Genomic DNA, 16,337 nt, shown 5'->3' with positions numbered 1-16,337 from the left:
TGTACGACGTGGCGCAGACAGGAAAACGCCGTTAGTGATCAATTTTTTCTAGGAAAAAAATCATCCCGACCACCATTACGGAGGAAAAATGGCACAAGCAAGTAAAGTTGCAACCTTATCCAAAGAAGGCATCACCCTAGACGTCTTACTCACACCGAAACCGGTTGAAGTAACCATGCCACTTGAACACCATTTTGAACAACCAATCGATGACCCAACCGACGTAACCAAAATGGAGAGAATGTCCAGAAACGAGCAACTAAAACTACTGTGGGAACAAAAACGTCAGAACGGAGCAGAGTCGGGGATACTATGCTGCGATAGACCATGGGATCTTTGCGATCAAAAGTGTGTGTCCCTATAGTATTTGAGCATCGGCAACGAGGGTAGGCGCATTTTAAACCATAAAGAACCACAGGCAGTGCTAAACGTGTAAGCAAAGATCGAATTGCGGATCACAAAGGAAGCCACATTTGTGAGAGCTCGCGGCATCACCTTCACTGGATACCTTTGACATTTGAAAAAAAACAGAAAAAGCCGAACGTGTAGAGCAATTTTACAGCACAATCAGGGAATTGGCGAAGAATTTTAATTTTTCAGACGGTGAAGAAACATAGTCATCACAAACAAGGCAGGCACTGAAATACGACGCCATTTGCTGCGTGGAACAACTGAACCCAACAAAGCACTCCAAGCAGCAAAAAAAAACAAGAAAGTAGGAGTAGAAAATCAATTAATAATAAACAGCACTCCAAAACTAACAATAAAAGCATTAAAAGCAAAACATCAATTCAATACTAATTGTTTTAAGCGAAACGAGTTAAATCAATGTAAAAAATATTGACAAGCTTGGCAACCAATTGATAAACAAAACTCCATTGCTTTGGGGAAAAAAGTGCAACAATTGCGGAATAATGCATTATTTCGCAAAAACGTTACGGAAACCTAATAAAAAAATAACAAAGAACGTAAAAAAACGTCAAAAACGACAATGACACTAAAAATTTGTCAACATTCTGGAAAATTACGAAACAAAGTACATTGATTGTAAGACTATGATTGAATTTCATACAAAATCACCCCACAAAATGTTACAGTCAAAATCGGAAGTAAGCAGGAAACATTATTACTGAACTTAGGAAGCGTCTGTTCAATAGTATCAACGGATCTCGCACTATCGGTCATTTGTAAGATTTCGGAGAATTGTAAGAGGCAAACTGGTTAACAGAAAAAAAGAGGAACTTTAGAAATTTCTGAAATTAATCAGTGTAAACTGTTGGAACACTAATGGCAACAGTCGAGTTTAATAATTGGAACGAACAATTGCACCTTTCGTGTTAGTAGAAAATGGACTTCGACCATTGATAGGGCAAAGTCTGTTTGGGACATTAGGAATATATATCAAACAGCATAAAACTACAAACAAAATAGCTAACTGCTACAAGACACCAAATCCATTAGAGCAACAAATAACAGAAGATTTCCGAGGACTAATCAGTAGAGTTGTTAATTCAAAGAACCAAAGAGTAAGTTCACAATTCCACAAAAAAACAATAATTTCGTCACAAAATGGCAGAAAAATTCCCTCAAAAATACAAGGTAAAGTCAAAAGTAGCTGGAAAATCTATTAGGACAGAATGATAAACACTGTGAAAGTTCTGATAACAACTTCAATCCACCAATTTTTGTTACAGTTATAAAGGATGGCTCCATCAAACTTGCATTTAATTCAAAAGTCCCAAACAAGTTATTACACAAAAACAAATACTATATGCTGAACATAGATAGTCTGATTCAATTAATTTTACAAAACCTGCACATAAACACGGAGCAAAACGAATCTTTCCTTACCACAATATATTTGAAGTACTTTAATAATCAAATCATTTTACACTCAAAATCGACGAGGCACTGTAAGTGTAACGTCTTAAGCAGTGATATGACGGGCACATACTACTTCGAAAGCGGATTCTATGGACTTATGGATTTGCCGGCCTAATTTCAAAAAAGCAATCGAAATAGAGCTAATTTGATTTAAAAACATATATAGTTTTTATGTCGACGAGCTCGTCGTGAGATACGGAACCTTAAAAGAACACATGACATTAGTCAGAAAACGCCTTTAGAAAATAGATGACAAAAAGTTCAGAACAATTACCGAAATTAAAACTACGCAAACGACGAAATTGAAAAACTAGGAAATAAATTTAAAAAAACGGAAACAAAACCAATTGACTTACCGCAAACAAGCATCCGCCTAAACCTAGAAACAACCAGTACTCTAAAAAAGCTAAGATTTTTCTTGGCTCATTTCATCATCTAAGCAAATTCATACCAAACCTAGAAAAACTATGTTAACAACTCAGGCCACTGCTGACAAAATCGGAAAATCATCATTAGACAGAGGAACATGACGCTCGTGCTGGTGAAACAAAAACTAAACTGGCAGAATCAACAGAAAACCGACGCTACAACACAAACCTTGAAGCCAGAGTAAAAAGTGACTCATCAAAACAGAGACTGGGTGCCGCACTCAAACAATTAAATCAAGAAAGATGAAAGACAATCGCATTTACATGTGGTTTCCTAAACTCGGTAGAAACAAAATACAGAATAAAAGAACTAGAGTTGTTGTAGGTTGTATGGGTCATTGAGTATTCCGAATACTATCTTAATGGTCAAAAGTTTACGGTTATAGCAGACCAACTTGCTTTACTTTCATTAATGAAGGAGCGCCGCTCCAATAAATTATACAATAGGTGAGTCAAACGCTAAGTCGAAAGGCTTTTGCCTTACCATTTTGAAATTGAACACTTGCTAGGCACACGAATGGGCTTAGTTAATTATATTCCTCGCGAACTTTATCAAAAATCACCTTATACTACCCACTATGATCAGCAATCCGTTGTTGCAAAACTCGATTTAATGAAACGCGCTTCGAAACCCATCACAAAACGAGCTGCGTTTACGCACCTGGCGTCAATCTTTTAACACGATCAAACTAATTACCACTCAAAACACTCCGCGATTAGATGGTTCAATTGACGCAGCAGCAAAATACAACACGAAAAGAAATCCAAAAAAATTCCTTCAATGGAACGGGCAAATTATGCAAAATTTATGAACAAATTCATTCCATCAATTTGATAGCCACAAACCAGTCAGATACGCAACATGAAAACTGTAAACAAATCGCTTAAACAATTCCTTAGCATTATAAAAACGCTGAAAAACATTAAACAGAACGCACCAACAAGAATCCGATTTAACGAGAAAGGCGATCGACAAACATCCCAAGCACCAGAAACAACAGACGCAACGCACACCCTGCAGAAAACACGAAACCTGTCAGCGGATATATAAGCAGATTTGTTTCATTTTGCTTTCAGCGCAAATTTTTACAAAGAGACGTCTAGCTAGTCCGACAAAAAAGGATGAAATCCTAAACGAGATAAATGATTGCGTACATTCTCTGTATTGACAATCGCATCGTGATTCTGCACGCCATTAAAATTGCATTAATCGATGTTATCCACCGTACCAACCCCGGAAGCTGGGATATTACAGATATGGCCATCCTTGCTTGGTGGCAATATATGAAGCGTGATCTGTTCTCCAAAACAATAAAATGCACAAATTGTCTCAAAACTGGTACAAATCTAACGCCTGTAATTTTTTCATTAAATTAAAAACCTATTAAACCTGGAAGCAAGCCAATTGAAAAATCCAGATTGATTTTGGCGGCCCTTTTTATAACCAACGAAACCAAGAAAAACATTTCTTATCCTGTTTTCATAGTTTTTTTCAAATTTCCACCAGCGGATTTACTTGAACATGCTATTACTAATAGCACACAAAAGTTCTTACAAACTTTATTCTACTACATGCGGTACTGCGACGCATTCGCTTCAATCAATGTAGATGCCAACTAGGTAGGCAAATTAGCAACTATTTTAAACAACTTAATATTGACGTAATCGCGGCGTCAGTGAATGATCACAGAGCAATAGGCTTAGTCGATCGCCTAATACAATCAACCAAACGTAGAATTAGGTGTATTAAAAAAGCAGCAAAATCAAATTTCAACCTAAAGACCTCCAATAACTCCGAGGTCATCCTAATGACATCAGTGCAGTATCATCGATCAAATCGAAAGTTTCACGCGGTTTACGCGTACGAATGCCCGTGAAGCATCTACCTTCACCACCACAACCGCCAATCAAGAGCTTCAAGGCCCCTCAAAGCAAGGCAACGGCAACAACTAAGCGAAGAAGCAAACGGGTACGAAATGAGCCTCAGAAAGACATGTCCACTATCTCTTGCCCAAAAATTGTTGCTGTCCCAAATAGCAGTAAATCAAAACAATCGACTTGAATCGCTCAGTGTAGCATGTCGGCATTTGAGACAATCGCCAGGTGATCTACGCACATTGAAGGGATGCAATCACATGCGCATCTAAATTCTCCCCAAAAAGGAACCTCCAGTTACGCTTAATTACACCGCAAATAGCTCCAGCTGTACAAACCTATACGTCCCCCAACCTTAGTGCTTATATCTTCACTGCCTTGGAGGCCTAAATGAATTCCGAGTCGGAGGCTCTAGAGTCCTACAAACTCAGAATAACGAAAATTTTACGAGCACATATTATATTAGTAGTTAACTATTACAAATTTTTATTTAATTTTCTGTCAATATCATCTTTACAAAAAAAGAGCAAAGCTAAAATTTCATTAGCAAGTGAGATATGTGGTGCTCAGTTACCAGCATTACCATTTTTATTTACCATTTCGTTCCTATTTTCCTTTACATTCAAAGTTTTCGTCTCTAACTAAATTTCCCTCAAATTAGAGTTTGTTTATGTGTGTGACGTTTCTATTCATAGGTTGTTCATCACATGCAACTTCTCCAACAAAGTTAAGTTTGTTCATGTTTTGATGCAAACCATTTTAGTTGTTCATGTTTTATGTCAAGTGTATGCCCATTTTTCTGTTCAAACGTTACTGAATCCAATTGGATTTTCAAATATAATTACGTGAATTCAATTCTTCCAAGTTATCTTTTCTATTCGCCAGGCAAAAACAATGAACTAACCCGATTACAAGAAACTAACCCGTAAACAATGAAAAGTGATTGACAATAAGCTCTGAATTAATAATGAGCCTGATTGGCCCCGTGAAACATCACAGCGATCAATTTTCCAGTACTCTCAGATTTATTGAGCCTAATTCGCTCCGCGATTCAGCATAATCATATAAACCACTTGATTCGCGCCGCAAATCAACATAAATTTTTCTCGTACAACAAGGGTGCACAAAATTTTTCGTCCTCTTTCTCGCCACCCCTAGTATAGCAACAAAGGCGATAAAAAGTGACAGAACTGATAGTCTTATCGCAATCAATTTTGTGTTACACAGGTACCAATATGCAAATAACTATGATCATTTTGTTGCTACTTTATCATTTTTACTACATATTTCCATTTTTAGTTGTTGTTCAGCTTGCCCCCCATTCATATTTTATTTACGTCTGTGATGTGAATCTTCAAAACTTGTTCATTCCTTACACCGTTCATATTAAGATTGTTCACACTTTTGTTCGTTCCACGTTGTAAACATGTAGATCTGTTCACACCATTCTCGTTTGCCGCTAAGTAAATCAGTCCAGTCAAAACTCTCTTTGTAATCAGTTATTATTCAATTTTATAAAAAATAAATTTCCGAATCGCTAAGCAAAGCAATACTATAGTAATTCAGCCTGATTAGCAGGCGTTTAGAAACTTGTATTCAAACATATGCCCGACTTGCTCCGCAAATCAGCTTGTTGAAATTCAATTGAGTATTTGCAAATCTAATAGGCCTGATTCGCTCCGCCATTCTAAATAACCCTTCATTCTAAATGGATTGATTCCCGTCGCCAATCAATAGAACTTTGTCTCCTATAGTAAGTGTGTACGACATGGCGCAGCCAGCAGGATCGTCGAAAACCATTCTGGCGACTGATCCTTTTTGGGAGAAGGCCTAATCAGAACGGCCACTACGTTGGGAAAAGAGGAGGAAACAATAAAACTGGCAATACTGGCAAAGGAGGGCATCAACCTAGACGTACTACCCAAACATAATTCAATCAAAATAAATTTGCCCTCAGAACCCCGTTACCGAAAACCGATCGACAATCCTACAGAGGCTACTGAACGAGAAAGGAAGTTCTGAAACGCACAACTCAAACTTTTGTGGGAGTTGAAGTGCCAGAAGATAATGGACGCCGGGGTACTTTGTTGGATCTTGGGACCTTTCTGACCAAAAAAAAGTTTCTTTACTGTATCTGAGTATCGGCATCAAACGTAGGCGCATTTTGAGCATGAGAGAACCACACGCCGTAATAAAGTAAGTATCATTGAATGAACTTTGGACCATCATGGAAGCAGAATTCGTGAGACCCCGCAACATTACCTTTAATAAGTGTCTATTATTCTTGAGGAAACATTGAAAAGACAATAACAAAGCCCCGTAAAAAGCCCCGCCAATCAACAATAAAAAACGAATACAAAATTCACAATCAATAAAATCAATGCTGAAATTGTGGACAAAAGCGGCAGCCTAACCACAAACAAACCTGCCTTGCATGAGTGAAAAAGTGCAAAAACTGCGGTATAATGAATCACCTTGCAAAATGTGTAGATAACCGAAACAAAGAAAAACAAAAAAACGTACAGAATATCAAAAATGACAGCGGAATTGATAAAGAAACAGTGAAAAAACAGATACAGCCTTGATTATAGTTCATCAGAAGACAATTGCGGAGCAATGATCTCAAACAAAAACGCCGACAAAACAAACATAGACCAAAAAACGTAAAAGTTATAACAGGAAACAACCAGTTAACCTTACTACTTGACTCAGGAAGTGTGTGTGCTCAATAGTCAGAGAGGATTTGGCAACTTCGACGATAGAAATTGCAAAGAAACAAAATCGGTAACGGAGATGAAACGAAACATAAAGAGTTTTCCGAATAAACCAATAAAGATTGTGGGAACATGAATAGCACCATTCGATTGTAACAATTAGAGTACTCATAACGCACAATTCGTGACTGTGGAGAATGGACTACAACCGCTGATAGGACAAGATTTTTTTAAAACATTGGAATATACATCAAACCACAAATAGCCACTAAACGAATAGTGAAATGCATCAATACACGTAAACCAATATAAAACAATTAGCTGAAGAAACTCCCAGATTGTTAAGCAGAATCGGAAAGTCAAAAAGTCACACAGTAAAATTACATTTTTAGTAAAAATTAGCAAGCTCGTCATCAAAAAGGCAGAAAAGTTCACATAAAAAATCAACACAAAATTAAACAGGAGTTACAAACACTATTAGACTGAGGACTCAATGAAAAAATTGAGTGGTGTTCACATTATAACTTCATTCCACCAGTCGTCATAACAGTAAAGTGGACGGTTCTATTAAAATAGCTCTTGATTCAAAAGTCATTAAATTCATTAAAATATAATCCCAATGCCTAATATTGACAGTCCATTTCGATTGATTTTTCACAGTTTAAGCGTAAACGCGGAGCGAAACGGCTCATTCTTTACAACAATAGATTTGAAGTACGCGTATTTTCAGCTCAATTTGCATCCCGAAACGGCACGCCACTGCAACTTTAATACTCTGAAAGGAGATATGATCTGCACGTATTGCTTCAAAACACAATTTTGCCACCTTACGGACCTCATTTCAAAAGGCAATTGACACAACTCCAATATGGTTAACAATTGCATATGGTTTCTTGGACATACTCATTGTGAGCAGCGCAAATTTAGAAGAGCACATGACACTAGTTAAGAAATGTTTAAAAAAGCTGGACGACAAGAATATGAGAATAAAGTTACCAAAATGTCAATTTGCAAAAGACAAGATAGAACGGTTTGGTTACAAATTTACAAAAAGTGGCATCAAACCACTATTTTAGAAAAAATTAAATATTAAATCTGAAATCGCCCAACACTCTGAAAAAACCAAAATCTTTTCTCGTATCTGTCCACCATCTGACTAAATAGATACCAAAATTAGAAAAATTAAGCCAACAACCCAAACAATTATTAGAAAATTCCATAGGAAAAATCAAACAATGCATTGCAAAGAAATAAAAAAGAAAATTTGTGAAGCAACAGAAAATTGACATTATAATCCTAATACCTAAACTAGATTAAAACGCGACGCATCACGACCATTCCTAGACGCTGCCATAGAACAACTCAACCACGAAGGGTGGAAAATTTCACATCAAGGTTTTTAAATTCAGTCAAAACAAGATATAGCTTGAGTTAAAAAGAATTAATGGGAGCCATGTGGGCCATAGAGGATATCAAATGCTATTCGTCTGGCCAAAAAATTACAGTCACAACAGATCATCGCGCCCTGCTTTCTATACTGAAAAAGCATTGCTCTAATAAATCGTATTTTAGTCGACCTACACACTGATTCGACATAATACTGCTTTTCAATTTTCAAAGTGAACGCTTGCCAGGCACACGTATGGGATTAGTCGATTATATTTTGCTCGAGCCAAATCTCATAGCACCAAATAATCCTCAATTTGACGAGCAATTCATAGTCGCAAAACTTGACTTAATGAAACGCGCCGCGAAATGCTTCCTATTAAACAAATTCAATTCTGAGCCAAAAGCGCCGCAACTACAAGTAGACTGTTAATCACGCAACCCAAAATAACTAATTGCACTCAAATGTCTCCGCAAATGGAAGATTGCATTCACGCCGCAGCAAATGATAGCACAAAAAGATATTCTACAAATTCCTTCAATAAAACGTACAATGCAAGAAAAAAATTTATTAAAATCATTTCACAAACATGATCACTGCAAACCAGTCCGAACATAAATCTGATAATTTTGAGCCAATTACCAATCGCTCCAATAACTTAATTTATATGCCCCGCAAAAGCAAACAACAAAATTCTCCAACACGAGGGCACTGTGATAAAGAACGTGAATGCCATGATGAAAATGCAACGCAAACACCGTACACACTCACTACTCATGCCATCGGCACACCGCAATCAACCCCAGACGCATCGACGGAAATGTACTTGGACGCCCTTAACTTTGACTTAAGCAAAAATTTCACAAAGATGCTACTCGACAAAAGATGCCATACCTAAAGAGGTACGCGATTGCTACTGACCGGCAGTGTGGAAAGGTCTAAACTAAAGAGCACTCAATCTCACTCATTCTGGCGAAACCTGCACGTCAAATCAGTTTGTTTTCGCACCAATGACCACATCGCAAAGCCTTAGAACATGCGTACCCAAGCCAGGAGGCCGTACTTGAACGGAGATCTTCTGTCCAACACTGCAAAACGCTAACCGTGCATCAAATTAGGTAACAATTTGAAAACTATTGCCTCAACTAAATGTAAACCTAATAAACCAAGCAGGGAACCAAACGATGAGATACAAATAGACTTTGGCGGATACACCTATAGTGAGCGAAATCAACAAATACATTTTGAGGCTCGTATAGACCGTTTCTCCAAGTTTCATTCAGCGGAAGTAAGTGAACAAGCTAACACTATTAGCATACAAATGCTTATACATAAAAATACTCTGTAACACGGTGTACTGCGCCGCATTTGCTTATACCAAGCAAGATGTGAATTAAGCAAGCAAATAAGCAATTTCTGCGAGCAGCATAAAGTTTAAGTAATTGTGGCGACAATCAATGACCACAGCGCAATAGGTCTAGTCCAGCGTCTAAACCAAACAATCAAACGTAAGCTAGGATCCACGAAGCTGCTAAATTCCATTTAAAATGAAAAACTCATTAAACTCAATAGTTTATCAACTTCGTGTATGCATGCTGAAATAATTGAAGATCTTTCCAGTTGAGTAACAATTTGGAAAGCGCCCAAAAACGCCGCTAAGCAATATAAGCACCAAACCCAACACGTCTAAATTATCTTATAAGGATGTTATTGCTAAATAATTAGTCCAAGACGCCGTAAATTGGAATCAATTTATTCCGGCAGACAAGTGGGACAAGAGTGACAGAAAACCAGATCACAAAACATGCATCCGATCTGAAACGCAAAATGGGCGGCGATAAAAAGATAAGCCGCAGAAATCAAGCCGCTTTGAGTCCGCATGCCGGTAAAGCCGCTACCATCCCCACCACCCTCGCCGAACAAAAGCCCGAAAACACAATGAAACGCGATCACAATCGTCCCGCTAGAGCCCAGACGCAGCAAACGTTCAAGACGAGAACCAGACTTCAACGAATCCACAGTTTCTTGCGCCCTCAAAATTACCAGTGTGTAAGAAAAAACGTGCGAATAGACAAGAGTCGACCCCAATCGCACACTGCAGTACATCCAAATTCCAGCCAGTTGCACCGCGTTCAAAGGTAGTCGGGGGAATTCAATCACTTGCAGAGCAAAACGCGCCTAAACACAGCCAATTTGGCACCCGAACACATACCACTCTTCACGCGGAGATGCAAACCGACTCACACAGCCTGTAAAATTTTAAACTGAAAACTCAAAACATAAAATCACATTTATTATTAGCAGATAATTATCACACATTTTATTTAATTTTCTGTCATCATTCCAACCTTCTAACGAAAATTCGGCAGAGCTTAAATTTCGTTTGTAAAGGGGGTATCACAGGTACCAATGTGCCATTAACTCCGATCATTTAGTTGCTACTTTATCATTTTCTATAACAATTTCCATTTATAGTTGTAGTTCCATTTAACCACTATTCATATTTTGTTTACCTCTGTGATGTTTATCTTAAAACTTGTTCATTCCTTACACTTTCCTTTTTAAGATTGTTCATACTTTTGTTCATTCCGCGTTGTAAACATTTAGATCTTTTCATATCATTCTTGTCTGCTGCTAAGTTAATCAGGGCAGTCAGATTTCTCTTTATAATCAGGTGTAATTCAATCTTATGAAACATGTTTTCCAATTGCTAAGCGAATACAACACTCTAATAATTCAGCCTAATCGCCCCGCAATTAGCAACTCATATACAAACAATATTAAGCCTGTGCAGCACTGTTGAATAAATCAATTTGAAAAAATAAATTCAATGACTAAATCTAATAAGCCTGGTCCGCTCTGTGATTCAGCCCTTCATTCTAAATCGATTGAATCACGTCGCGAATCACTAGAATTTTGTCTCGTACAGTAAGCGTGTACGACAAGTTTTGCTAATGTGTCACTTATTCGTATTAAGGAACAGGCAAATTTAAACTATTTCATAGATTAATTATGCAATTATTTTTTATCGCAATGAGTTTTCAATTAAAAAAAAGTTTTGATTAAGAGAAAGTTTTAAGTTTCGAAGTATTTTGTTCATGTTTGACAACATTAATTGTGTATTCAATGGTTTGGATTCTCGCACAATCCCAATGTTCCAAGAATGCTCTCAAAAAGGATACAAGAGTAATGACATACTATACTTGCAACTGGTTGGGTCTGAGCCGCGAGCGGATGACTTTATGGCTTAAACTGTTTATCTAAAGAAGTCTTTAAAATTCTAATTTGTACTCGGATTTTTTTGTTTTTTGTAGTGTTGCATCTGTATCAGTTCAGATGGGTATACTAATGAGGCACGTATCGTTCTGTTTAAGTGCCTCAGTATGAAGCCAACTTTTAACACCCTGTTTGCCATCCTTGATTGCCTTTTTAATTCTTTGTCACTTTGGATATTACAAGAAGTTGAGTATTATTTCTTCGGAGGCTAAGTTTGAACATTCTCTAAGCAAGTAAGTTATCGGTTCCAGTTACTTTGAAACCACTACGTATCTCTATAGAACAAAGTTTTGTGTTCTCTTTATGTCTAAAACTTCAATATCCGCTTGACGCTATTATCCACTTTTCAAATCAATTTTACACCCTTCGCTAATATCGGAGAAGACGATTTTGATAAAATTTACTGCAGAAAGAGTGAAGATGTTTGTTTTTCAAGAAAACTGCAAATTTCTTAATTGTTGAGAGCTATGGTGCGTCGGTAGCTGATAGAAAACTTTTGGCTTAACTGTGAGATAGAACTGAAATGAAAAGTTGTAGTTTTACAATATTCAAAACGTTTTTCTGTGTTTTTGTAAGGTATTTTAATGTTAAGACAATTCTTTGTGACATTAGAGTATTTGTAAGAGCCCAGTAGATTTTGTTGCAAATCCGTCTGTAAGTGTTTAAACTGCTTTTCACCTAACTTCCACAAAAAGTAAATTGAAAATTTTAGCTGGACCACTGCCAAAATTAGCTTTACCTAGTCTAGTTTTCGCATAACTTCCCATCCCTCATTATAAGCAGTAAAGCAGTAAATATATTCGTTCATACTTTTGGTTATAAAATTCTTGATGATATATCTTACTTTTCTAATACAAACTTTTATGTAATATCTTATCCCGGACTTGAGCCTCAGAGCTTTTCAGCGCTGGACCAGCACTTTTCACGAGTAAAAACCTAATTCAGTTCTAGAATATTGCATCTCAAGAATATTTTAACATCTTGTAGCTGATACGTAAATGATAGAAAACTATTCAGGAAACATTAGGCTCAACAACCTGATAATAAAGCCTTTGATTTATTGGACCCTTAAATAGGACATCAACTCGAACCAAAATTAGACGCATCAATTTCAGTCGAGCAAAGATTGAGACACACAAATTTGTCAAATATTGTCAAAATATGAGTCGAGAAATCATTGCAATTTTGTTTAAGAATTACACGTAATTTGTAATAATACGAACCGAATCCATTGGACATTGTGTTATCGTGGACTAAAACCAGTCTAGTCCAGTTCCGCATCACTATGAAGTCAATCAGCGGCTCTTCAATTAAGTCTGTCGTACCTGAGAGACTCACTGTGAACAAACGAGTCTTACTGGCAGTCTTATTTCTTCGTACTTGATTAGCGCCATTGTTGTCGTTCGAACTGAAGAAGGGAAATATTTCTCTGAATGTTGACGTGGCGGCTAAAACAGAAAAAAAACATAGCAGGACTAGTCCTGAATAGCGATCCAAACAATTGAACAAACTGAAGACAACACTATCAGCCACTTTAAAAGATTAACAAAGTGATGAACAAATCATATACAAGACGTTGACGAAAATAAACAAAAAATAAAACTACAAAAATCTAAAACTAAATATATTTCATCTCCTTTTCTTAAAAAAACGTTACCGAAGTTACTATTTCCAACATTGTCAATTACGCAATGGGAAGTCCTTCGCTCAATGGGAGTTTGGACAGCAAACTCCGACTTTGTAAAAACAACAAACAACTTTTTGCAAAAACCTGTTATTACGATGCTATTGTAAATGTGGCACCAAAGTCATGAAAAACCCAAATTAAACCTTGAGATCTTCAAAATCTGTTGCACTATCGTTAGATAGAAAGCGTATATCAACTTCAATGAAAACTGTTGGGTGACCACGTAAAAGTAGCTACAAATGCAAGAGACAATCACATATTGTCAAAAAATGACACCCAAGTCATAAAAATGTTAGTAATTAGCTAAAACCATTAAACGGATTCAATTATGCCAAATTTTGAGCAAATGAGACCTCTCAAAAATGATTAAGCGACGAAACAACAAAAAACAATTACAAAGACAAAATAATAACTAAAAAATTAATATTTAAACAAGCCGTGCCAAAGTCGTGAAAAATGTTAGCTATGGATAAAAAAAGATTAAGTAGAAGCCAACATGACTCATTGGAGAGCCTGGAGGCCTATCATTAGTGACACTAAGTGACAGACGAACAAAAACTCTGAAAGGCCTCGAAAAGTATAAAAGTATCCTTAACAGTTTTTGAAAACAAGTCTTGTCAAAGCAGTTTATGTGTGCTTAAAAAGGACTTTTTCCAAGGCCAATGAGAGCTAAATTGAATAAAGACTGTTGAAAGAACAAAAGAGCAACAAAAAATAAAAATCTCAAAAAAAACTTGTTTTGTAAAGCAAGAAGCAGGTCGTGTCAACGTCTAAAACAAGGTGTCTCAATTTGGTAAAACCATCACAGTTCAATTGAAATTGATAAATCACTTATAAAATCTCACTTGAGAGCCATTGAGAATTGTCATTGAGACAAAATGACAGAGCAACAAAAATACTGAAAAAAACAGAATCTAAAAAGTAACTTATTTCATGAAGTCAAAAAGCTTCAAAGTCATGAAAAAATAATGTTGCAACTACGTTTTTTTTAAAACGAATTGTCACGTTTTAAACGAATTCGTATAGCTAATGAAGAGAAAAACAAAGAAAACAGAAGTCAAATCGCCGCACGTGAAAAAAAGTGCTTCCAAAAACTAAACATCTTTTGTAACACTTTTTGCACTACTTTACTTAAAAAACATTTTGAAAAAGGTCAAGACTTAAAACTAATCGATTTCCGCTCTTGTTACACTTCATAATCACTTCTCCAGTTTGGCTTTTGATTGACGAGAAAAGGTCGAAAAAAGTTTGAACTTGTTTTTAAAAAAGACAGCGCACCCAAGCAATTCAAATTTTGAGTGCTAGTCAAGATTCCAATCGGAGCTTACGTAGTAGACGTGTTTTTTTTTGCCTAGGATTACAATTTCGATCTCTAAGAAACTACTGGTTAACTCCTAAAAAATGTAGCATGAAAGCTCTTAGAATACAATCTTAGGAACTGAATGAAAAACTTGAAAGTGTTTGACTTGACCTATATAACAACTGAATACTACGAGCTAAGCAGACAGGAAATTAGCTGCAATAATTGAGAGAAAATTGGCAAAAAATGGTAAATAAATTTAAGTGCTTTGGTGTTGAAAACGCAGGAAATCAAGAACAAAAAACATGGGAGCTAATATAATTTTTTCAACGATATATCAGGGAAAACAGAGACAAGGAAAAACAACAAGGACCAAAATGTTTTGAAAGTACCGAAAAATAAACAAGATTACCTTGTAGTTCTTGATGATTGCATCTCAAAAACCAAAATTGTAATTCTATAAACCAAAAAGCCAGAGTCGAGCTCAAAATAAGTTTTGCAGACCACTTAACCTCAGGTAAAACTATAACAAATTTTCAAAAAAAAAGTTTTAAAAAAATGGAGAAATCCATACATTTTTGTCTGCAAAGTCAAAATCTCCCTCAAAAATCTACAAGAAACTGATCTGCAGGCTGGCGAAAACCTAACAGGACTCATCAAAGACTAACCCACAAATTGAAGCAAAACCGAGAAACAAGGAATCGAGTGGAGTTGAAGCTTGAATCAAGTCCCAATGATTCAATAGGTTATCAATAAAGCAACCGCCTTATAATCTTCCCGCTCCACAAAGAGTTATTTGTCCCTGTATTTTCGCGCTCCATTCATCCTCCCCTTGTCCACTGGATTAAAACAAAACATTCCAACATTACAATTCTTCGAGTCGTAAGAAAAGATCGCGATTTCTGCTCATCCTGGACTCATCGTGGAGCTTTTATCGCAAAGGGATTCAGTACATATTTTCTCGGGTGACTTAATATTTTCTACTATTAAAAGTTTTATTCACGTTTTAAGCGGGTGTCCAAATTTTTTTCCCAAGTATTCTTTTTGTACAATTCCTATAGAGTCTAGCAAAATGGTTAAAATAGATTTGCCTGGGTCAACCGGGATAACTAGCTGTTAGCTGTCTCTTGAACAAGGTTTTTGACAAATTCTTCAAGCTTCCCGGGTTAACCTTTCTTTGAAAACATAAAAAAGACCTTAAGTGGCTCTTGAGAACTATATGTAAAACCATAAATGGTTCCAACCAAGAAGGACCTCTTTCCATGGTTTCTAAGAACCACAAAAAGTTTTATCTATGTTTTCAAAGAATCCGTACAAGATTGATTGGAAACGAGTGGCAAACAGATAAACCATTAACTCAATATATGTTTTTATTCACGGTTTCCACGACCCATTCATGGTCAGACATATGGTATCCAAGAACCATTTATGGTCTTAATTATGGTTTCCAAGAATAATTTATGGTCTTACATATGGTTTCCAAGAAACATTTATACCGTTATATATGGTTTCCAAGAGCCATTTATGGTCTTATGTATGGATTCCAAGAACCATTAATGGTGGTCAACCCGGGTCCTTCATGATTTATTGTTTTTATTACTCGTTAAATAAGCATTTTCTTCGCTAGAGGGTGTCGATATGTACATGTAACAATATTAGTCATTCGGTTAAGTTCCATGGTTTTCTGCAATATTTTGAAATCAATCTCACATAAAAGTATATTCTACATATAACTTGTTCATGCGTGCTGGTGAAAACAAAAAATATTTGCTCGGGGAAAGGAACC

At 36.5% G+C, this 16,337-nt stretch overlaps 1 protein-coding gene across 2 annotated transcripts in view; it reads right to left on the bottom strand.

The window, feature by feature from the left end:
- LOC142353684 (glutamate receptor ionotropic, delta-1-like) overlaps positions 1-16,337 on the bottom strand; it is a 335,919-nt gene that overhangs the window by 314,332 nt on the left and 5,250 nt on the right. For both annotated transcript variants that reach the window (XM_075405992.1, XM_075405993.1), the window contains exon 4: positions 12,788-13,012. In XM_075405992.1, the coding sequence (XP_075262107.1) occupies positions 12,788-13,012 (225 nt within the window). The remainder of the gene's footprint in view (positions 1-12,787; positions 13,013-16,337) is intronic.

Source organism: Convolutriloba macropyga, chromosome 14 (genome assembly GCF_964194025.1).
Source record: "Convolutriloba macropyga chromosome 14, txConMacr16.3, whole genome shotgun sequence".
Taxonomy (NCBI): domain Eukaryota; kingdom Metazoa; phylum Xenacoelomorpha; order Acoela; family Convolutidae; genus Convolutriloba; species Convolutriloba macropyga.
This window is presented reverse-complemented; position numbering and strand designations above follow the sequence as displayed.